The sequence below is a fragment of the Notamacropus eugenii genome, chromosome 2 (genome assembly GCF_028372415.1).
Source record: "Notamacropus eugenii isolate mMacEug1 chromosome 2, mMacEug1.pri_v2, whole genome shotgun sequence".
Lineage (NCBI taxonomy): Eukaryota > Metazoa > Chordata > Mammalia > Diprotodontia > Macropodidae > Notamacropus > Notamacropus eugenii.
In genome coordinates, this window is record NC_092873.1 from 439,259,873 (window position 1) to 439,284,404 (window position 24,532).

The window sequence follows — 24,532 nt, forward strand, 5'->3', positions numbered from 1 at the left end:
GAAAATAAGCTGGAGAATGAATGGCAAACCAGTCTAGTATCTTTGTCAAGAAAACTCCAAGCGGGGTCACAAAGAGTTGAACATCACTGAAAAACAACTAAAAACTTGTTCTATACCACATCCAATATGATGCCATATGCAATTAAACACTTAATAAAAGTTTTGATGATGATGAACTGACCACTATTGTGTATCTCTAGGGTAACACCAAAAGTTCCATTTGGGGGGAGGGGGTTCCATTTCTCTTTGTCATGTCCAAGAGTAAGCTCATACTTATTTTTTGGAGAATTCAAAAAATAGTTCCCAAATGTTTATACCCTCTCCATAAAAAGTAAGTCCATTTTGCTAAGATAACTGTTAGATGTGGCATCTAGTCAATCTATTTCCCCTTTTTCTGATATACCCACTGGCCTCTGACATCTTTGATCATGTTTGATTTTCAGGCTTGGATCATGGGTAGATTGAAAGAAATATGAACCAATTCCTAGAAAAATTTGTAAATGACTTGATCTCTCTTGGCTTCAGATTTTTCTCTGAGAACATTGAACTAAGTGATCTAGAAGGGCCCTTTATCTCTAGAATTCTATGACTCTCATATTGCTGAGTCCCAAATTCCTTTGTCTTTCTTGCTGCCTCACAGTGTTCCCCAAACTAATGACACAGGGCCCCCCAGGGGATGGAGACTGTGTTCTCCATCCACACTTGTCACTTACTCTGGATGACCCTCCAAACTAATCCCTAGTTGCCCAAGAGGGTCCTTGTCCCTGTATTTCTATTCCCTTAGCTTTCTGTGGGAGGCAGAAGGGAGAAGGAAGATAGAGGCTGGACAGGGAGAGAGACTGGGGAAGGGAAAGGAACTCACCAGTGAGCTGCTTCTGGATCTCAGTGCTCCCAGTCTTCCTCAGGAGGTTCACAGCCTCCGGGATCCCATTCTGCCTCCTGGTCTCAAGCTTGTTAGTGGAGCTTCTGAAGACCAGGTTGCGGAGGGCTCCAGCTGCAGCTTGCTGGACGTTTTGATTGGGGCTCCGAAGGAGAGACACCAGTTTGCAAATTCCTCCCAACTGGTACACCTAGTGTAGGAAGGTAGCCATCCACATGAAGGGTCAGAGACTCATCTCAAGGCTAGATTTGGTACCCCTAGGGAGCTAAGTGGCACAGGGGGATAGATTGCTGAACCAAGTGACATAAATGCTAACCTTTAGAACATCCTGTCCTTTTTACAGTTGGGGAAACTAAGGTACAAGGGAACAGAATCTATGAATCCCCCTAGTAACCACATATCATTTCCTCTCTTCTTTGTGTTCTAGATCAAGGCCACTACACCCAACTCTCCCCTTTCTCCCCCAAATCCTACCAGGATTTCTTTCATCTCAGCTAGTAGTCAGGACTCAAAGTAGATTTTTTTCAAGCCAAAGAATCCACTTGGGTACTGAATTCTTTAAGCTAAGTATTCTAGAACTCCCAAAGCTGTCCATGTATATGTATAGCCTTTGGATAGCAGCCCCTGGCTTGGTCTCCCTAGGAACATCCTTATTCGATGATCCCAAGGTTAGAGATGAAGAACTCTTACTTTTCACTACTACCAAGAGAAATGATATTTATCCTACTTTTTCAGGTGGCTTGTATAGAGCACAGTATAGGGACCAGAAAGGGCATATGGGAAGGAGCATATGGGGGGGGGGGGCAGGAGAAAGGGAGTTATTTAATTAGACTTGCCTAAGCGATTCCCTGGTACCAGTTATGACTATGTCTACACTGATTATTAGAGAAACAACTTAGATGCACACTGAAAGGGCAACTTCTCTAGAACAATGAGTACTTTTGATTTAGCTATGGGTAGATAATTAATAGATACTTGCTTAGCTTGCATGACATCAACACAACAATTGGGACTGATAGTGAATCTAGAGCTAGAAGAGTTCAAAGATGCCCTCAAACCCAGACCCCTCATTTTCATGGATGGGGAAACTGAGGCATGGGGTCATTCACACAGATAGAGATGGTATTTGAACCCATGTTCTCTAACTTTTATTTTTACTGACCAGACACATATATTAACAGACAATTTCAGATGGAAATCAATCCAAAAGAAGCAATGAGGTGCAGTAGAAAGAACAGTGGCTCCACAATCAGAGAATATGACTAAACAGTCAGCAACCATACACAGGACCCCAGTCTACAGGCTCCTAAAGAGCCCTGTCTTTCTACAGGGAGGGTTTGATTTTATTCTTTAAAGACAATCAAAACAAATAAATATAATCAAATACAGAATTTGGGTTCCAATTTCTTGGAAGAGAATTCCCCTGATTTCTGAGTCAGAGAATTTTTTTAATGTAATGTGAATCATCTGTGCACTTGACTGCAGCAGCATGATGGATTGGGAAGAATGTTGAATGGGGAGTGTGTTAGACAACTCTGTCACTACCTCTCTGTGTGACCTTGGATGAGTCACCAATGCCATGACAGAACATTATGTCTCACGGGGACAGAAGAGGTCACCTAATCCAACCCCCTCATCTTACCTATGAAAAACCTAGAGACAGGTTAAGTGGCTTACCTAAAAGATACAGTTAGTAAGCAGAGTTGAGGTTTGAATCCCTCAGCTTCAACCTCTTTTGGCTCTACATCCAGCCCTCTTTTCCACTACATCATACTTCCTTCCTATCACTAGATGTCACTAAGGTTGGTAGTATTAAGTTATCATAATAGTTAATAATAAATCCTTTATATAGTACTTGAAGATTTATAAAGTGCTTTACATAGGGTATCTCATTTGGTTAGGGATATGGACAACCATTTAACCAAAAGCAGTAAAGTTCAGTCAGGCAAGTTGGAATGATGGTGAGTTGGTGAGTGATGGGGAGGGGGAAGGAGGCAGAAAAAAGGCACAGACAGAGGAGAAGATTCAGTGTTGATTATCATGCAGCCTAGACCTATTTATGGACCATACCAAGCACTGCAACCTACTTCAGGGGCTGGGCAGGATGAGAAAGAACCAGCAAAGAGGAAACCTCCACTCAGCTTTAAACACAGGACCAGTCCAATATCTAGGCCTTGCTCTTGCAGATTCAGGGAGAAAGTATGAAGGTGGTTACCTGTTGCTTGGCAGATTCATCCTGGAAACAGGTGTGCTGGATGTAATAGGCCCCAATAGCCTGATACTTCTCATCCTGAGAGCTCAGGAACTGCACAGCCTTAGGGATAGTCAAACCACTGCACTCTATGTCTTCACTGCAGATCCTGAGCAAGAGAAGTTGCAGAACATGGGTTATCTGAGCTGACACAGGACATCCTGCCTCAAGTGCTGCAGACCCGGGAGGTCAGATGTGCCATAACTTCTAAAACCTCATCAATACTCCAGAGAATCAAGATAGAGGCAGCCAGAGCTGTTGAACCAGCATTTACACCTTTTGTTGTTCAGTCATTTCAGTCATGTCTGACTCTTCATGACTCCATTTGGGGTTTTCTTGGCAAAGATACTAGAGTGGTTTCCTTCTCCAGCTCATTTTATGGATGAGGAACCTGACGCAAGCAGGATTAAGTGATTTACCCAGGGTCATATAGCTAGTAAGTGTCTGAAGCCAGATAAGAACTCAGGAAGATGAGTCTTCCGGATTTCAGGCCCAGTGTTTTTATGCACTTTACCAATTAGCTGTCCCTCCCTCATGGAAAGAGTTCCTCTAATATGAACCTGTCTATGATGGGAATGGACCCAACAACTGGAATGCCCCCACCCAAGAACACATAGCTGATCCATCCTCTTCCAGGAAAGGATGAAATTAATTCAGAGTTAGTAAGATAATGATTTTAATGAGACTCAGGTCTTGGCTTTGCTCTTCATATGCACAAACTAGCTTCCATTCAATTTAATAAATGTTTATTGAGCACCTCCTACATTAAAGGTCCTGCGCTAGGCTGGGGACACAAAGATAAACATGACCTCACAGAGCTTCATTCCTTAACACAGATCACACCCTGGCCCCCAGTTAGACATCTGGAACATAGGTACCACTAGTCGTGAAGTCACCAGAGGAAAGTGGGTGGAAGTGAATCCATCAATTATCAAGCCCATCAAGTGTTCATTGGAAATGTCCCTCCTTTCCCAGTCCCCAGGCTGCCTGACAGTGCCACCCTTGTCATCTTGTGTATGAACTAATGCCTCCTAAATTAATATCTGGCCATGGCTTTTCCTCAGGCCTGTTAATCTGACACATTGCTTCATCAAATCACTGCTTGACTAAACTATCCTCAATAATTCCCCAATGTCCACAGCAAAAAAAAAATCCAGATTTCTAACCTAGTTTCCAATGCCCTCTACAATCTGACTCTAACTTACCTTTCTTTCCTTATTCCTAATTACTCCACCATACCAACTTCCCATCCAGCTAAATTGGTGTCCTCATGTTTTGCAAACACTCCCACCTCCCCTTAATGAATTCTATTTCTATTGGATTAGGTACCTTTCCTCTTTTCTGCCTCTGAATCCTACCATCCTTTAAATCCTACCCTACTGAAGGTCTACTAAGAAACTCTCTAATCTTCACTGGCTGGTTTTTTGTTTGTTTGGGTTTTGGGTTGTTGTTGTGTTTGTGTTTTTGTTTTTGCTTTTTTTGGTCTTTGCATTAAGATCATGAATCAAGGCCTGGGGCTGCCATTTTGTAGTCACCAAAGAAGAATGCAACAATGAAGAGATATCTCCTCACTATTTTCAACCCTAAATCTTTCTGAAATTTTGCTGTTATACTCTATCACTGAAGCAGAGAGGTGGGGGTAGTGGATTAAAGTTAAAGAATGGCTGAGCCTAGAATCAGGAAGACTTGAGTTCAAATCCAACCTTAGGAACTTCTAACTATGTGACCTCTGAGGAAGTCACATAACCTCTGTCTACCTCAATTTCCTCATTTTAAAATGGAAATAATAATGATAATAACACCTATTCCCCCCCCCACACACTCCCAGGGTTTTAGTGAGGATAAAACGAAATAATATACGTAAGTGCTTTTTATACTTTAAAGTGCCATATAAATCCTTATTGTTCAGTTGTGTCCAACTCTTCATGAACCCATGGACCGTAGCATGCCAGTACTGGAGTTTTCTTGGCAAAGATACTGGAGTAGTTTGCCCTTTCCTTCTCCAGTGGATTGAGGTAAAGTGACTTACCCAGGGTCACATAGTTAGGAAGCATCTGGGGCCGGATTTCAACTCAGATCTTCCAGACTCCAGGTGTAGTGTTCTATCCACTGAGCCACCCAGCTACTTCTACATAAGTAGATGTCTACAGACATACAGATATCTATATATACTTATGGATATCTAGATACAAATATATACACTTATATAGATATATAAGTATATAGATATATATGTGTATGTATATATATACATAACTCTCCCTCCCTCCCTCTCTCTCTCTCTCAGGCTGGGAGCTCCCAAGGACAGGATGCTTCTATTCCTCTGCCTATGCCTGCCCAGTGTCCAGTATAAAATGCTGCATGCTGAAAGAGCTCAGGCCATCTCAGAGTATGTGAGTGAACCAGCTCATGACTGACTCCCTGGCACTTACTTGGAACTGGCCCTCGAGTGGCCAAAGGACAGGTCCTTATTGCAGGTAATAGGTGGGATGTAGACAGGATCCTGCTTGGACGTGCAGGAAGGAGGGCGCGCTGGGCACTTCTTCACAGGCTTCTGACCGCTGCAAGTACTGTAAAAGCTGTAGCGATTCTGGGTGATCCTTTGGCTCTTGTTGCCCGTGTAGCCCTTGCGCAGGGTCCCCCGGGGGTCGCAGTACAGGTCTGGCTCACTCCGACTAGCCTTGATGTTCTGCAGGAAGCAGATGTCACTGCCGGGGCCAATGGTGTTACAGTTGCCTCGGTTGTACTGACGGTTCCAGTTCTCCATCTGACTGTAGGAGCTGAAGCGTCTATTATCCGTGTCTCTCTTGAGGGTCCCATTGTAGATCTGATCAGGGAAAGGGAGAAAAAGCAGCCAGTTCAATGTTCATTGTCCAAAGACACCCAGAATCAAACACTATAAAGTATGCTCAGCTCATCATATCCCACAGGCACGCTAACCCATGGTCTGCAAAGATCATTTACCAGAATAAGTCAGTAAGTCAATAAACATTTATTAAGTGCTTATTATGTGCCAGGGACTGTGCTAAGTGCTGTGATAATAAGAATAGGTCACTGGGATAATAGAATGAGTCATGTGGGAATAAAGATTGAGAGCTCAGAGGTCATCACATTTCATAGATGAGAAAACTCAGGCCAGGATGAACCCAGGACCTCTGATTCCAAATCCAGTGCCTCTCCACTATACCATTGAACCCCTTTGGGCCTCAGTTCTTTTACATATCAAATAAGAGGGTTGAACTAGGAGATCTCTAAAGAGACTCCAAATCTTGGAGGTCTTATAGCTAATCTCAATCTAGCTTCCCTTAATGTCCATCAAACGTTTTAGACCACTGCCCTTTAGAATAATAACAGTTTCCATTTCTGGAGCACTTTAAGGCACTTTTACTATAACAAACTTGCAATTCAGTTAGTACATGTATTATCATTCCTACTTTACCAATAAGGTATCTGGAGCCTGGGAAAGTCATCTAGGGACTAATCCAAAGTCATGGCACTAATTCAGGGTTGGAGATGAGATCTCCTATTCTTCCCTGGGTGTCTGTGGAATGGAAGTCTATGTAATGCCATCCTGAACCAAACAGAATTAGGAAAATAAAATTATTACAAAATGATCTTATGATATATGAGAAGACAGAATAAAAGGGATCTGGGCATTATCCATCTTTCTGCAACCCCAGCATTAGAATTGACAGTCAAAGGTTGTCATAGGTAACATTGCTATATAAACTTCAAAGGTTTGCAAAGTTCCTACCAACTCTATGAGCTAAATGGTACAAATTATTGATATTCCCATTTAACAGGGAAGACAGGCTCAAGATGGGTGAAAGCAGATAGCAATGGGGAAAGAAGAGGTTGATCAATTCTCTGGGTCAAAAAGTGGTCTATGCAATCTCATGTTAACCCAGGAGGCTTTTACCTTGTTGTCCATGGAAAAGTTTAGGCTCTCCCAGATAGCTGACATTAGTAGGGGGCACAGCATTTGGTACCTCTAGTCATACTTCCCCAATGATATTACATAGAACATCTCTGACCTCCAGATAAGGTATCATGGGAAATTTCCCAGCCTACTGACTAAAGCTAACTCCACCCTAAACATAAGAGACCTCAGGCAATGGATCACCCAAAATAATGATGACAATACTTCAAAACCCCAGGAGAAAGTGTGAATACTCCATCATCAACATAGGTACTTCATCATCACTATGAGTGTTCCTTGTCAGTATGGGTATTCTTTCCATTGATACTGAGTTGTGATGCTCCCCATCTCCAATTCCTCCCTGCCTCACCCCCCTGCCTAAAATAATCCATCCCTCATGGCCAACTTTCTAGTGCTGGGCCTTTCTGAGCTTTGCTAGGCTGGTGGTTGCCAGATCTAGAATAGAAGGCTTTCTAGCTTGGTAGAACCTTGGTCATAAATGCAAGGTCCCACCCTGCAGTAATACCAGTAACAACAGCAGTTATAACAACTTTAGCAATTAATAACTTAGTGGCTAGAATACATCAATATCTCACTACCTTCCATAAGTTAACCAATGATAAATCCCCACACTACACAGATCTCAAAATATTCTTGAGAATTTAGCAGACTGTATGAGACCCAGAGCATTATCACAGACAAAGCTGTTGTCCACAATCACCCAAACTCAACATGTTCCCATTTAAGTACAGTGTCATAACTCATACTCTCCAGTCTTCACGAAATGAACAGCTTTTAAATACAGAGATCTTGTACAAGAAGAAAGGAGTGAGGTACAGTGGACAAAGAGTCCTTGAAGCCAGGAAGACCTGAGTCCTGTCACTGTCTGAGTGACCTGGAACAGTTCCCTTGATTTCTCAGTGGAGTCACACTCCAATAGAAACAGACCACTAAGTCATCTTCAACACCATCCCGTGTGTTACATATTGTCTTAGAAAACCACATATGTCTGTCTGTCTGTCTATCTATCTTTCATTTGCTGATCTATTTTAATCAATACATCAACCACAAAATCAGCAAGGAATGACATTTTAATCTGATTCAGGCCACATTTAGGGGTGTTGTGGGACACATGTAGCCCTCTGGTGGCATGTTTAACACCTGGTCTAGGCAATTCTTTAAAGTTAGGGATTACAGAGAGAGTTCTGACCTGCCTTGCAGAATGAAGTTTCCTCACCTGGAGTTCCCATTACTAAATCAGTGTTGCCTCTACTAAAGAAATCATAGATTTAGTCTCTGATTCCCATCCCTAGTGGAAGAAAGTAAAATCTTATGGGAATAGGATGAGGTACGTGACAAACCACAGCCAAGCAACCCTTGTTCCTAAATGAGGCTGGCCCTTGCTATTGGCTTTTATATAGTAAGATCCCAGAAACAGAGTTCCAAGTTGATGATAAGAGGGATGACATTAACCTTCTAACAGTTCTTATAGCATGTGAGCTGGGAATGAATTAAATATTTTTGCAGATTATTTTAACTCTTTCAGTCCACTAGTAACACAATGAAATAAGGGTGAGCTTACAACCTTATTGTCTTACCTACTACTACTAGGGTTATATTGAGGATGCTTGTACAGGCTATGAAGGAAGAACCTTGTATGTTAGAAACATCATTCCACAATGAAGACCAGTTATTTCATCCACTTGAGCCATGGCTAGCATTTATGTGGCACCTTAAGGTTTTACAAAGAACTTTATACATGCTATCTCATCTGAGCCTTACAATTCTGGGAGTTAGGTACTATTTTTGTTGTGGTTGTTCAGTTGTGTCCAACTCTTTGTGGCCCCATTTGGGTTTTCTTGGCAAAGATTCTGGAGTGGTTTGCCATTTCCTTCTTCAGCTCATTTTACAGATGAGGAAACTGAGGCAAACAGGGTGAAGTGACTTGCTCAAGGTCACACAGCTAGTAAATGTCTGAGGCTAGATTTGAACTCTGGAAGATGATTCTTCCTAACTTCAGACCTGGCCCTCTATCCGTGCCACCTAGGGTACTGGTACTATTATTATCCTCATCTTACAGATGAGAAAATTGAGGCTGCCCAGGCTAACACAGCAAGTATTTGAGTCAAGTTTTGAACTCAGATCTTCCTGATTCCAAGTCCAGCACTCTACCCACTATACCACCTACCTAGTGGTATCTAATAGTCTGAATCACCTGCCTAAGTATCTGCAAAATTTTTAACATGAAAGAATACTAGCAGGATAGTGACTTGTACCAGGACTTTTCCATGAATCTCATAAAAAATGATGAAGCTATATATAGATTTAACACCCAGGGTGTCCAGCCCAATGGATTTCATCTGCCCTCTTCGATGTCTGTGTCATCCTTCTCCAAGTGGAGTGCAATCCTAGCTCTGCCTCTCCTTAGTGACAGTACCCCTCCATTCATGTCTAATGCCTCTATGTGAGGTAGTCTCTCCCTTTCCTTGCCGTAAATTGTTTACAACAGAAATGTTCAGTTGTGATGGTGACTAGAAAACACCCTACTTATCCTGAAACAATTAAAAGTCATTTCATTCTCCTTCAAAAGAGAAAAAAAGGAAAAAGATGAGGAAAAAAATGAATAATAACAATAATGACAACCACTGACATTCACAAGGTGCTTTAAAGTTTATTAAGCACTTTACAGATACAACTGTCATGGTAACCTGTCTACCAGTAGCTTTATACCTATTTTGTAGATGAGGCAACTGAGGCTAGAAAAGTGATGAAGCACCAGAGCAGAACTTTAATGCGGGGAAAATGTGACGAATAATAACAGCAGCTCACTGACCATGAACTCTGATCCCCAGTATAAGCGTTGGTCATTGTTCAATTTCACAAATATTAACTGATCCTCTATTATGTGCCTAGGCATTACAAAAGCTGTAGGAGACAATAGCTATCCTCAAGGATCTTTCTTCATTGTGGTGAAGTCCCAGGATGCGTCAGCACCCTTCCATCCTCACACTGATCTTCAAAGAGAAAATTTACCAAGCCTCTAAGATAAACTGTGTTGGATTCTGGTCAAGCTGAGTCAAAACAGTCATTAATATTCATTATTTGAGTTATATATGAAATGTTTTTGGTCTTGCAATTAAGGCTCCTCCCTTTACCTTTAACCCTGACTCCTAAACTCAAAGACTTAATTCCTGATTGGAAAATCCAGGATTTACTCTTCTAAGGACTTTGCTTTTCTCCTCCCACCTTGAGGTATGGTTTTATCCAATTCTCTCTACCAAATTATTTTGCTTCTCAGACATTAAAATATAAGCTCCTTGCCTTTTGTGTGTTCCCAGAGCATGCCTGGTATACAGTAGGCATTTAGTAAATGTGTCTTGATTTGGAAATGATAGAGAGATACAGAGGAAGGCTAGTGATCCAAATATCAAATTCTTGGATGTGTTAGAATAAACCAAAAGGGATAAACATTCTGGAAGTTGGGTCTTGAGGTCAAGAATTCCTCAGTGAAGCAAGAAAACCAGCAGCCAATAAACTACTACCACCACTACCCCAAAATCCATTCAGTTGCCAAGGCTAGTTGATCCTATTTTCCCAATATCTCCCCTCTTCTCCATTTATATACCTCCCCTGCTCAGTTCATGTCTTCAAGATCTCCTCTGAACAATCAAAATTATAAGTGTTTCTCAGTTATAAGTGTTTTTACCTGATTCCCATATCACCTCCTCTCCAATCTAGGGCTACCAGGATAATCTTTCTAAAGGATGGGTCTGGCCTCTGCTCAAAAATTCTCCCTATTGCTTTTAAGATTTAAAACAAAAACAAATCTCTTCCTCAACCTAGCATTTAAAGACCTCTACATTCTGGTCCCCAGGCTATCTTTCTAAATTAATTTCAGATGTTCCTCCCTTCCCACACTCAGTGTTCCAACCAAACTGACCTAATTCTGTTTCTCAAGCTAACCATTCCATCTGCCATCTCTGCGTCTTTGCTCTCCCATGCCTGAAATATTGTCCCTTCTCTCTGACTCTTAGAATTCCAGCTTCCTCCCAGTTTAGCTCAGGCATCCCTTTTGGTGGAAAATTTCCCTGATCCCTCTACTCATCATTGTTCCCTCTCCACTCAATTGATCTTGATTTCTCTATTTATGTGTTGCATTCCCTAGTAAAATATTAGCTCCATGAAGACAGGAACTGTTTGTCACTGTGTTCCTAACACCTGCCATGGTAGGTGCTGAATAAGGGTTTGTTGATTAGATTGATTTGAGTAGAGGTGAGCCTTCATTGATTCATCATGGCAGAATCAGTGAGTCCTACTTGTACTGATTTCCAAAGTCTAATAAGGATGTAGCAGGGAACAGTCCTCTCAAGATCCCTTCCTTTGGTTAAGCCTCTGGGAATCGGACCCATCAAAGTGCTGTTATTTACACCACTATTGCCCACCCCAACCCTGGCATCTGGCAAGAACAGACAGGCTTTGCTATCAGAGCCCTGGAGAGATTTAGAATGATTCTGGTGAGAAGGTAAGTTGGACAGCTGAGAAAAAGAGGCAATAGTGAGATGGGGTCTCCCTTTTAGAAGGAGCAGGAAATTGGTTTCCATTGTGGCTCGCTGCCCTCGAAAATGGAGAATATAAGAGTTGGAATGTTGTAGGGTGGTTTATGGCTCCTTCCTGTTTAGAGGATATATCTCTTTACTTAAAGGGCACAGGTTCTCAGGGTCACCTCCCAGAAGAAGATAGCTTAGTCATTGGACTATCCACCTTGAAGGACACTCATGGATGGAGGGTAACCATAGCCTCTCCTTGTTTGGGCATCCTGGCTGCAATGAGGTGGGCTTGTAGGGGTGTGAATGAGGCAATTCAAGCATTCCTCATTCTTAATGACACAGATGACAGCTGTGGGAAGCTTGGTATGAGAAATAATTCAGTCATCTCAGAGAACAAAGGACAATGAGGCACAGAACAGATTCCATTTTAACACCCAGGGGCCAAGTTCCACAAGGAGGAGCCCTACGAAGCTGGAGGCTTTGGGAACGGAACTGTCCACCACTTTTTTTCCCATGAGCTTTCAAGGCTTCTCTGGATCAGATCTGCTCTGACTTGCTCTCAGACTGAAGGATCAACATCCTGCCTGAGAAAACTTCTCCACGCAGGTGGTGACTGAGGATTCACCTTTGCGAAGATGAGCCAGGGCCAAGTCCGGCAGCCCAGAACTCGCCCTCCCACCCAGCATATGTACTGGGGTTAGGTAATCACCAGGTAATTCCCCCTTCCAGACCAACTCACTTGTGGCTCCCTCATTCATTCTCTTCCCCTTTGATCTCCTGTGGGAGAGTCTTATCTCTACACATCTGCTTAGAGAAACAGAAGACTGAGGCTGTAGGTATCAGTAACCTGGAGAACTGGATGATGGGTTCCCAAACCAGAAGCTGAATCTAAAATTCATAAGACATTAACTGTTAGCTTTGTAACTGATGGTCCTTTATGGTATAAAGGAATGCATGCTGACTCCAGAATCAAAGGATCTGGGTTCAAATCCTTCCTCTGAGACATATTACCTGTCTGATCTTGGACAAGTCATCCGTCTTCCCTAGACCTCAGTTTGTGCATCTGTAAAATGAGAGAGTCCTTTCCAGAGCTGTAACGTCCTTTCCAGCTCTAAATCTTTTAGGTACAGGGCTGTAGCCAAGATTGAATATACCAAGGCAGTGTCCAGTTTTCTTCCCCAGGCTGGATCTACACAACCTGTCAACATCATGGCACTGGAGGTAATAAAGGAGAAGAATCAAGGGCCAGGGAAGCAAAGATCAGGACCTGGAGATTTCCTGAGTGTTTGGACATTGAGTGGAAGTGTAATATAATCTGTAGTATAATGCATAAAGTATAATATAATAGACTAGGCTTCTAGTCCAACCTTTGCCACCAGCTGGGCCTCAGTTTCTTGATCTATGAAATGGGAGGACTGGATTAGCTCTAGCATTCTAGGATTCCAAGTGACTGTTCTACAAATGTTAAGCAAAAATATACAATCAGTTCTCTTCCAGGTCTGTGGGAGTCATACCAGTTAGCAGCCACACCCTTCCTTCTCCATTCCTCTCCTGGGAGCAGGTGGCTGGAAGCAAAGCCAACAGCTTCTGCATTGTGTGCTAAAGGCCTTTAATGGAAATGCAACAGGGAATCCCATTGTTCTCAGTCCGTGGCACCTGGGGAATACTCTCTGACAACCCACTGAGAACTCCATGTGCTCATCCCCTCTGAGCAGACCTCTCATTCCAATTTTGCTCTTCTGAGTGATAAGAGGAATAACTAAATACCCTTTTAGGTTACAGTATGTATGGATTACATACAAGGAATCTGGACTATTAGAAGATAAACTCCTCGAGATTAGGGATTGTCTTCTTAATAAATACTTGCTGATAGATTGGGCATTGTTCTGGTGGCCTGTAGGATAGAGGACATGGGTGATTAGGGACAGAAAAGTAGACAGCCAGCTGTGATGTCTCACTTCCAGCCAATGCAGCCATGACCCCTAGTGACATCACAGGAGATGTTACCAATCCCCAAGAAGTTAAGCGTGGAACATTATGAGCCCTGGCCATCTGAAGCTCTTTGATGGTAGGGAGCATCTTGGTTTTTTGTTTCCCTGCCATATTGTATAATGCATTACACATAGTAGCTGTTTAATAATCACTCTTTGAGTTACATTGAGTCATGGGAACTGACCATCCATCCCTGAGAATAGGAATTCACCAATTTTGCTCAGTTTACTCAGGCTTTATGTTGGGATAAAAATCATAAATGTAAGAAGAAAAATTCTCCTTTTCTTTAACCTCATATCTCTCAGCACTCAAGCCTGGAGGGACCCAGGAGATCTGTTCAGACAGGCCCAGTGTTCATATAGAGACATGATGAATCTTAGGTTCACAACCAAGGCTGAGAGTTTTCTAACCAGGCCTTCCCTACCCCAGACAGCTATCTAATCCATCTGAAATCTGTGATAATTGCTACATTCAACTTTCCCAGCTTCATTCTCAAAGGCTGTAATGATGGTGGCATCCTGGAAATCTAAGGATTTCCACTTCCTCAGAGGTCAATATTTGGAGAAACGGCCAATGTTGGTAGGGGTGAAGACAGCATCTTCTCCTGCTGCCTTAATCTCAAACCAGTGGGACTCTCTGGAAGACTTTTCCACTTCCCTGTGTATGGCCTTCCCCCATTAGGTCCTTAAAGACAGGGATTAGCTTTCCTTTTCTTATTTTTATCCCCAGAGTTTAGTACAGTGACTGGCACATAGTAGGTGCTTAATAAATATGTATTGACTATGACTGTGACTGTGACTCTGAGATCAGATCAGCAGTATCCCAAGAGGAAAATAATGGCGACATGTTCTCTTTTGAGAGAGGCAGCCAGATGGTGAAGACCTAAAGTCAAGAAGACCTGAGTTTGAATCTCACCTCAAACACTTATTAGTAGTGTGATCCTGGGAAAGACACTCAACTGCTGTCTGCCTCAGTTTCTTCAACTGTAAAATGAGGATAACAATAGCAACTATTTCTTAGAGCTTTTGTGAGGATCAAATTAGATAATATTTGTAAAACCTGCACATAGTAGGCACATTATAAGTGTTTTCTTTCTTTCCTTCCCTCCTTCTCTGTGAGGCTGGCAGACAGGATATGATGTCATTGCCATGCCATGCTGGAGGCTATATCAAGCATGTGAATGTATAAGAATCTCCACTTTCCTGAAAGGAATAAATACAGGGTAGTTATGTATGCTATGAGAGTAAAGACATGGTAGTATCAGCTTTTATAACTGCACCCCTCCCCCATAGATGAACTAAACAGACCAATTGGACTGAAAGACTATGATTGGAATGGTCCTCAGAATAACTCTGACCTTCTGTGGGCAGATAGGGCCTAGGCATCTGGAGATGGGAATCATGGGAAAAGGAAAATTGTTTTCAGGCTCCTTTATGACTGAATGACCAGGGTTTACCTCTCCAGAGCTCAGCTCTCCCTCTCCTCATCCACTCTTTATGGGGTTTTTTAACTGGTATTTTGTTTTGACATCTAATGGCTTCTCAGACAACTTCACCAATATTCCCCCAAATGCCCCTCACTGGCAGGATGGGATCCCCAACCCTGAGGTCCTTCTGGCCCTGATTGATGCCCATTGTCATGAACTTCCTTAGGCAAGGATATCTATTGAGAATGACAAAGAGGAACAGGATTCACAGGCACAGCTGAAATAAGAGGAAATTATGAGGAAGAAGAAGAAATAAAAGACAGAGCTTAGAACAAGATGGCGCCACTAAAAATAATAGTCATAATGATGTTCAGTAGGTCAACAAACACAAAAGACAACAGCAATATATCAACTTATCCTAGGATCACTTCTACAAATGGAGTCTGGACCACATATATGAACAATCAATGGTAGATAGCCTTTAATTGTTCTTTTTCTTATTTGTCTCAGTATAGACGTGACAGAATGACTGACCTGAATGAACTCCTTCCACTGATACAAATCCTCTTTAACTTGGAGCCTCAGAGAATTTCTGGGGGCATCAAAGGCTAAATAACCTTCCCAAGGTCACAAAGCTAGTATATGTCAGAGACAGAATATGGACTCCTTGACTCCAAACCCAGAGGGACCTCTACCACCTCCACCACTCTACCTCTGAGACAGATCCTACTGGTTTTACTATTCCCATTTAACTGAGGAGCAAGTTGAGGTTCAGAGAAGATGTAAACTTGCGCAAGGTCATTTTAGCTAGCATGTATGAGATTCAGGATTTGAACACAGGCCTTCCCTTGTCCAAAGTCCAATACTTTACCCCCCTATTCCATTTTCCCATTGTGGATCATTCTGAATAGTCATGAAACCATGAATAGCCTTCAGCATCCAGAGATATCAGGGCTCTTGTGAGTAAAGACTCTGGCTATTCCTGAGTTCTGCACAGACTGTGGCTCAGCAAATAGCTGCTCAAACTGGAAATCAAAAGCCAGTGTGTATCAGTGCTCAACATTCATCTGGGAGAAAGACCTGTTGGCTAGGTCTTAGTTTTCCAGTCCCACTCCCACACATAGATATTGATCATTCTCTGTAGCGTCACTTTTGAATACAAAAGAACGAAACATACACACCCATCTGGTTCTCATATGTGCTCATGTAATACTGGCAGCTTCCAGGAAAGCCAAAGATCAGGACATCCTAGTAGCTGAGTGCCTGGATGGTTTGATGAGCTTGGCCAGAGAATTCCACCTCGTTGGGGATAAAGCTAGGGTAGGATCCAGTTCTAGCTGGAGGCTGAATGGTTTGGAGGACCCTTGAGGGAGCCCAATGCTATGTTCATATACATGTGTTTCTTCAACTCAGAGCATCAGAGAAGTCTTCAAGGAGGCATGGAACCCAGCATTGTGAATCCTGGTTCCAATTTGAGTCACTCCTTAACACAGACCTTTCCCTCAGCTATCTCCTTTGTCTTTCTCTTAGCTCTAGCCTTCAACTTATCTGTTTACCTAGTTCCTCATGGGTAACTGATTCTATCCCTGTAAATTCATGTCTTCTTTACTCTCTCTTTTTCCCTCCAGTTTCTTCTAGGAGTGGAAAGATGAACCAGAATGGCTCATAATGCATTTTGCTTTACAAAGCACTCTTCTCAAAATAGTAGTGTCTCAATCCAGTTTTTGCCAATAAGGCAAATGGACCCAAGAATGGTTAAGTGACTTTCCCATAGTGGCACAGCTAGTATCTGAAACAAAATTTGAACTCTCTTGACTTCCAGACTTCCCTTTCTTTCCCCTCACCACTCATTAGCCATTAGTATTCTTAATTCCATCACTGCTCATGCCATTCATCAATCCTGATGAATACCTTCTCATTCCCCTCTGCTCATATAATTCCATAGTCCAGACTTTCCTCAGAAAGCTTTTTCTGGCTAATCCTATTGATCATTCTCTTCTCAGAATCCCTACAAATAGAGTCTGTATTGCATAAATGAAAACCCAATGGTAGATGACAGCCTTGCATTGTTCTCTGTTTCATGTAAATATGCCTCATCTCCCTAACTAGATTCTAAACTCCTTATGGACAAAGACATTTTCCCTGCTCCTTTTATAGTGCCTAATTCAGTGCTGATGCTCCATAACACTTGTTTGTTTGACTTGTCTTGAAAATTTTGTGGCAAAGCAGAGGCTTTGTGTGGACTACAGGCAGGACTTGGTGTCTCCCAGTCTCAGTGGCATAGGAAGCTCCAACACAAATTTGGCACACTGCAAGTTTACAAGGATATTATCAACTGGCTCTTGACACAGATCAGATCCTTTCCTCCCCTCTGCAATGAACCAGATACTCCACTCTCCTTTGTCCTCTGACCCATCCAATTTGAATAATTTGGGTAAAACATGGCCCTGTGTTGGCCAACACTTCAGGGGAACTTGGCCATATTCCACCCCAGGTCTCTGGTTTCCCACCAGCAGAAGCCTATATTATATGCCTATTGCCAGATCCAGATGAAAAGAGTGTGTGTGTGTGTGTGTGTGTGTGTGTGTGTGTGTGTGTGTGTGTGTGTGTGTGTATACGTATCATTTGAAAAGAAGCTTTTGCTAGCAAGGTGTGGCCTGCTAAACAGGCTACCAACAGGACACACCCTGTTCTTCCCTGCGGAGTCACACACCCCAGCAAAGCACTCAACACGGACATTTTGAGGAACATAAGTCTTCCAAAGTGTAGGCATACACATACACTGTATATTTCACAGAAGTTAAGTGTGTAATTCATAAGTTTTTTTCATAAGATTCTCTCATCACTCTCCTTTCCCTCAAAGATGAAAAGAAAGAGATAGAATTAGTTGTGCCTTGAAGACTGAGACATGTTTTCTATCACGATGATTCCACCCCCACCCCCACCCCCAGACCTTCCCTGCAAGGTTTCTAACACAGGCATATACTGTATAAGATTCAGTTCTCTTCAGTTCAGTCATTTATCAGTCATGTCTGACTCTTTGTTACCTCATTTAGGGTTTTCTTGGCAGAGATACTGGAGTGGTTTGCCATTTCCTTCTCCAGTTCATCTGACAGATGAAGAAACGGAGACAAACAGGATGAAATGACTTGCCCAGGGTCATACAACTAAGAAGTGTCTGAGGCTGGATTTGAATTCATGGAGAGGAATCTTCCTGATTCCAAGTTCAGTACTCTACCCACTTACTCCTGATTGTCTAGACTGGATGGTTTCTGAGGTTGCTTCTCAGTATAAGGTACATAGAATCACATTTAGAAGCAATCTCAGAGACCATCCAATCTAACCCATACCTTGAGTCCACTTACTCTGTAGCTTGTATATTCTTAAGCCCACTTCATATCCACCTATAATCTATCAACAAGTGTTTATTAAGCACTTACCCTGTGCTGAACACTAAGTGCTAGGTGTTGAGGACACAACAGGGGGAAAATGCCCACCCTCAAAGGGTTTATGCTGTACTATAAACTCCTTGAATGCAAGGACTATTGTATTCCTGTCTTTGTACAGCCAGTGCCTGGAACATAAGAGTACCTTAATAAATGGCCTGTTGACAGGCAGGTGGATACCTGCACAACAGTTCACTCAATAGCACGTAAATAAATGATCATCCTAACTCTGTCTTGTTTCAGCTTCCAGATAAGTGAGGCTCATTCTCTCCTTTAGGGTCAAATAAACTGAGACTAACAATCATACTTGGCATTTATATAATGGCTTTAATATCTATAAAACATGTTACATATATTCTCTCATTAATCATCATATAACAACCCTGGGAGGTAGGTGCTATTTTTTTCTCCTCATTTTGCCAATGAGAAGACTGAGGCTGACAAGTTAAATGACTTACCCAGGGTCACACAGCTACTAATTATCTGGGCTCACATTTAAACTCAGGTCTTCCTGACTCCATGCTCCATCCACTGTACCACTTAGAGCAAAGTCTCTTCTCTAGGCTAAACATCCTGTTACTTCAACAGCTCCTCATACAGTATGATTATGAGGTCTTTCACCAACATGGTTGCCCTCCTCCAGCTTCCCTGCATCATTTCTAAAATTGGACACTGAGAAACTGACCATATCTTTTGTGGTGACGTCTCATTGATGCAGAGTGCAAGGGGCTCTTGCCATTTTTGCCCAGCCTAAGATCTCACTAATTTTTGGCTGCCAAATCATGGTAAATTACATGGAGCTTAAAGTCCACTAAAACCTCCATATATTTTTCAGATTTTAAAAAAATGGTTAATGGGACTGACTGTGTTTCCCAATAATATTAACACCCCTTTGTGAAGTTGTGAAAACCCTGTTCACCTAATGTCTATTTCTAGAAATTACCCCTATGGCAGTCGCTGCCTCTTGCCTCACTTTGTCTAACATTTTCTCAGTACAGTTAATGGCACCAGGTGGGGTATGACTTTACAAGGCTCAGCACACAGTAGATATTCAATAAAGGTTTGCTGATTACTCCTTAAGCCCAACCCTTCATCCTACCCCTCCTTTTTAGGATTTCAGGCAGAGGAGGGACAAGTTGATAAAGTCTAACCAGCTCTTCCTCTGCACAGATTCAGCCCAAACTGACTTAGGAGGAGAATGACCAAGCAAAAGGCAAGAAGCAAGACTGGGAGTTAAAGAATATCCACAGATTTTGTTACTAAATTAAAAATACATAAAAGACTGTGGAAGCCCACAGAATAGGCAGGGCATTATCTTAAGATTAAGAGCATCTGCCTCAACTGCTACTACCAAAGTGACCCAGGACAAATCACTTACCTTTTCTGAAACTGTATTTTTGTTTATGAATTGGGAATAATACTTGTAGTATCTTCTTCCAAGGCCATTGTTAGGAAGAGACTTTGTGAAATACAAAAGGCTATGTGAATGTGAGATATTAATCTTAGCTTGCTATGCAAATAGCATGCAAATAAATGTGGGTGTTTGGGGGGTCTTGGAGAGGCAACACAGTGTAATGGAAAGAGCTCTGAACTTGGAGTCAGGAGAGACCTGAGTTCGAATCCTAACCTTGGCATCCTAACCTGTGTGATATGAGCAAGTCACATAATTTCTCGCATCTTATGTAAAATAGGGCTAATGATCCCTGGGCACCACCTCAGAGGATGGTCGAAGATTAAAGGAGATTAATACATAAAAGTTGCTTTGCAAACCTTCAAGTCCATTACCAGTTGCCACAGTTTAAGTATTATTATCATTAATAATAACAACCAACATAGATGGTGCTTTAAGGTTTACCATGTGTATCACATGGTAAGCCTGCTCTGCAAGTGATGCCCGAACCCTTGCTGAAAGAGTCTAGAAAGCAGAGAAGCCCAGGAAAGGGCAGCAGCTGGTAGGAAAGAAAGCCAGCATCAGGGAGCAGGCCATCGCTGACTCAGCACCTTCATGCAGTTGGGGATTAATTTGGTGCCCTGAGTCACAACTGAAGTGACACCGTAGCTGAGGGGCAGTCAGCCTCCAGAAGAAGATGCCTGTCTCCTCAAAGGCATAGCCAAGAGCCCCCAAAGAGATAATTACACCCCTCATTCCTACTCTAAATGCTACCTCCTAGAATCAGAGCTCAAGGGATCAAAGACCTGGAGATGGAAGGAATCTTGGAGGACATCTACTCCAACCCCCTTATTTTGCAAAATGAGAGAACTGAGACCCAGAGAGATAGTGACTTGCCCAAGGTCCCACAGCTGGTAAGTGGCAAAACTGGGATTGGAATTTGATTCTTGTGTTTCCCAGATCAGTGCCCTGTAATGGTGCTTCAGTGAGAGCTTCTTTCAGACAGAGGTGTGTCATTGCTCTGAAGACCTGTTTACAGATGATGGGAAAAGAGCCAGATATCAAAGGAAGTTTGCATGTGTGTGTGTGCATGTGTGTAAATGAGTGTATATGTGTGTGTGTGCGTGTGCTGTCTCACTCCTACCTAGACTAAGCTACTCTTTTCAAACCTGTCTTGGGACCACATCATCTATTTCTTCTGCATCTCTTACCAGCATCACCAGAGTACTCAGTGGTACTATCATTTTCCCCAAAGACATCAATAAATAGTTATGGACTGCTTAGAAAGAACTCTGCATTGAGGTAGTAGAGGGTAAATCAGACAAGTCATAATATCAAATGAGATTGAGCAAAGTATACTAGATTGGGTACTAGGCTTGAGGTCAGGAAAAGCCAGGTACAAATCCTACTGAAGACATTTACGAACTGTGTATCTCTGAACAAATTACTAACTCTCTGTGCCTCAGTTTCCTCACCTGCAAAATGAGGCTGGAGGTTGGACTCCATGGCTTCTAAGGTTCCTTCCAACTATAAATCTATTATCACATGAAATGTTTAAAAAAATACTTTTTAAAAATTTAATTGGTGGATATTTAGTCCACCCCACCAAAAAAAAAAAAAAAAAGCCTAATGATATTTATCACAGCTACTTCCATGAAATACATGGAGGATGGAAATGGGACAGTTCTTCACTAGCAAGTTTAGCTAGATAATTCAATTTTAAAAATTCAGATTGGCCTGAAGTACTCATAGTTGAAATCAAAGTATAGGCTCACCCATTAAATTCTCTGCAATTGATGGATCTTGTGAGAAAGTATTGCCTTCATCTGGAAGATCGTGACTCTGGCCATGTTACCTTTGCCTTGGGAAGGGAAGCACATTTCTTCTCTGGGATACTGGACTCAAAGTCTGACCAATGGGCCTACCACTCAAAGATTATCTTCTTGAGTGACTGGACTGACCCAAGCAACTGATCACAGGCTTTCTTCTGGACAGTGTCCCAAATCATGACAGAATGTAGAGAGTGTCTCTCCTAGGAGAATCTCCTCTCTTCATCTCTTAACCCTAATCTGGGAAGTGGAGTCTGTGTGACTCCTGGTGGCACATGAATGGCTAGCCTCTGTATAGAAAGAATTCTGAGGGTCACAGAAGGCTGAAGGGCAAAGGGTAGACAACACGACCACCAAAGTTCTCTTGTTTGATTTTGGAAAGAAAAGCCCAACCCAATATGGGCCACTTCAGACAAATAAACTTCATGATCTGATTTAAAAAAGGAAGCAGAGTCCAAACCTCCCTCCCTTAGGAACCTCCAGAAAATCATTCTCATCCACATCCACCAATACCACCACAGTTTTCACTAGTTACTTGTGAATACCACTGTCTAACTCAAATCACCTTCCTGACTCCTTTTAAACTTCTCAGGGTAAGTTTCTGGACAGTGCAGAGGGTCAGGATAGGGCAGGGGCAAGAGGGCAACATGTGGACTCAACATGACAAAAAAGTTCCCAAATCCACGGGTCTGGTGATGTCGGAGCAGAGATTGGATTGAGGGAAGTTATGGAATTACCTTCCTTGGAGACCATCCCCAAGTTAACTGGTTTATGAGCTATCCTACTTGGAGAAGAGAGAGAAGGAAGATGAGGCATCTCAGAGGCTTCTGACACTCAGTGATTCTGTGAGTCTTCAGAGATATACCCAGGTCTCCAGGAATCTCTTGTTCATACTACTCCCTAGTTAGTTCAGCTCCTTTCCCCTGACAGAGGTTGCTTCATTCTGGGAAGCAATATGGTGGATGGGACCAAGACCCAAGCAGAAAGACACAAGTTCAAGTCTCACCTCAGACACTTAGCAGCTGTGTGACCTTGGGCAAAGTACTTATCCTTACAGGATTATTGTGAGGATCAGAAGAGATAATGCACATGAAGTACTTCACAAACCTGAAAGGACTATATAAAAGCTGACTCCCCCTGCTTCCGCTACACTGTGTTCCCTGTCTGGCTCAATCCCACATACAAGATGATAACTTTGGTTCAGTTAAGAAACCTCCATCCTTTCACAGCATTCACCAATATATGGAGAGGGGTCTCTGGGCCTCTGCTAAGGGGCACACGGTGACTATGAAGATCAGGAGGCCAGAGGCTCATTCAACCCAAAGGGCTCTCCAGGGGGAGACACCTGGGGAAAGAAACTGGTCCTGATGACTAGACAACTGAGTATTTCACCATGAAGGGAGGAGCAGTTGGCCGGGTCTTCCACCATCTTGTGTAATAAGCCTCTTCTTCTGAACAGAGACCATCCATGTACACACACATACACACCTCACACATCTATAGATCTATATATGCATGCTGCACACACGCATGCACACACACACACACACACACACAAACACAAACACTGTTATAGATGTTTAGCCTAAAAGAGGTCAAGTGAGTATAGAACTTTAAAAGTTTTCTCAGAACCTAATAAATCTATCCCCAAACTACCTTTGTAGAGGAGATATTTTAGGTCTGGGCTGCCCTGGGGGGCTCTCCACTGGCATCTTTGCAACAAAACTAGAGGTTTCTGCAGTGAAAATGTCAGGGTCTAAAAACATCAGACTCCTTTCTGGCTCCTAGGAGAACCCCAAGGGATTGTAGATAATAATAACTCACATTTACATAGTCTGTAAAGTGCTTTAAATACATTATCCTATTTGAATCTCACAACAAATGAGGTAGGTGTTATCATTCCTATTCTACAGATGAAGAACTAAGGCTCAGAGAAATTAAATGAGTTGTCCTGGTAACATAGTAGGTGTCTGAGATAGGATCTGAACCTAGATCTTCCTGACACCAAAGCCAGTACTCTAATTATAAGACCATAGTGCTGGGAGAGCCTTCAGAGACCATCTAGTTTAATCCCTCCATTTTACAGATGAGGAAACTGAGAACTAAGTGGTAGAAGTGGATTTGAACCCAGGCCTCCTGATTCCAGAACCAAATCTATTTTTTTAACTTTACCACACTCCCATGCCAAGCTGCCTCTGCTGAAAAGAGAACAATCACCAAAAGCTACTTGAGCCTTCCCTCCATCAGGAATGATTTTGTTTCAGCCCTGCTTAGAGACAGTGACCTCTGAGGAAGCTCAACTGACCCAAGGAGTTACATCCATCTGCCTGAGTTAGATGGGGTCAGGCCAACAGAGAAAAGGAGAGAGAACATCCAAAGAGGACTGGCAGGCTGCCTTTCCCAACCCCTCACCTCTACCCCACCCAGCCACATCTGAGCACAGGCCAGACCAAACAGAGAAAACTGAGGAGTCACACCTTAGAATGGTAATTGAGGCTGAGAGGTATGACTCACTTGGCATTAGTCAAGTCTTGCTGAGCTGTGCACAGGGCGCACACCCATCGACCCCACACTAAGCCTTTCCAGCAATGAGAGGAGAGGGGAAACACCCCAGCAGAGCTCTCTGTGGATGAATTCAATTACATTCAACCTGCAATGATTAAGTCCTTCTTGGTGGCAGAGCACTATGCTGGGCATCAGGAGAGATTCCAAAAATTTATAAAAGATGTGATCCCTGCCCCCACAAAGTTTATCTTGTAGAGGAAGTGTTCCTAGGTTCTAGGTCCCAGCTTAGAGTGGGCAGACTGATGGAATCTGAGAGCCCCCTCCCTCAGTGCAGAAGAAGAAGCCTT

General features: G+C 42.6%; 1 protein-coding gene and 1 long non-coding RNA gene across 3 annotated transcripts in view; one reads left to right on the top strand and one right to left on the bottom strand.

Annotated features, from left to right (window-relative positions):
* Positions 1–24,532, bottom strand: part of PKP1 (plakophilin 1) — a 77,625-nt gene that overhangs the window by 21,497 nt on the left and 31,596 nt on the right. For both annotated transcript variants that reach the window (XM_072648230.1, XM_072648231.1), the window contains exons 3-5: positions 5,564–5,958; positions 3,096–3,240; positions 863–1,070 (exon numbers count right to left, since the gene is read on the bottom strand). In XM_072648230.1, the coding sequence (XP_072504331.1) occupies positions 863–1,070; positions 3,096–3,240; positions 5,564–5,958 (748 nt within the window). The remainder of the gene's footprint in view (positions 1–862; positions 1,071–3,095; positions 3,241–5,563; positions 5,959–24,532) is intronic.
* On the top strand, positions 1,484–5,569 carry LOC140529521 (uncharacterized). The gene is made up of 3 exons (XR_011975578.1): positions 1,484–1,548; positions 3,238–3,319; positions 5,419–5,569. It is a non-coding gene; the product is annotated as an uncharacterized lncRNA (long non-coding RNA).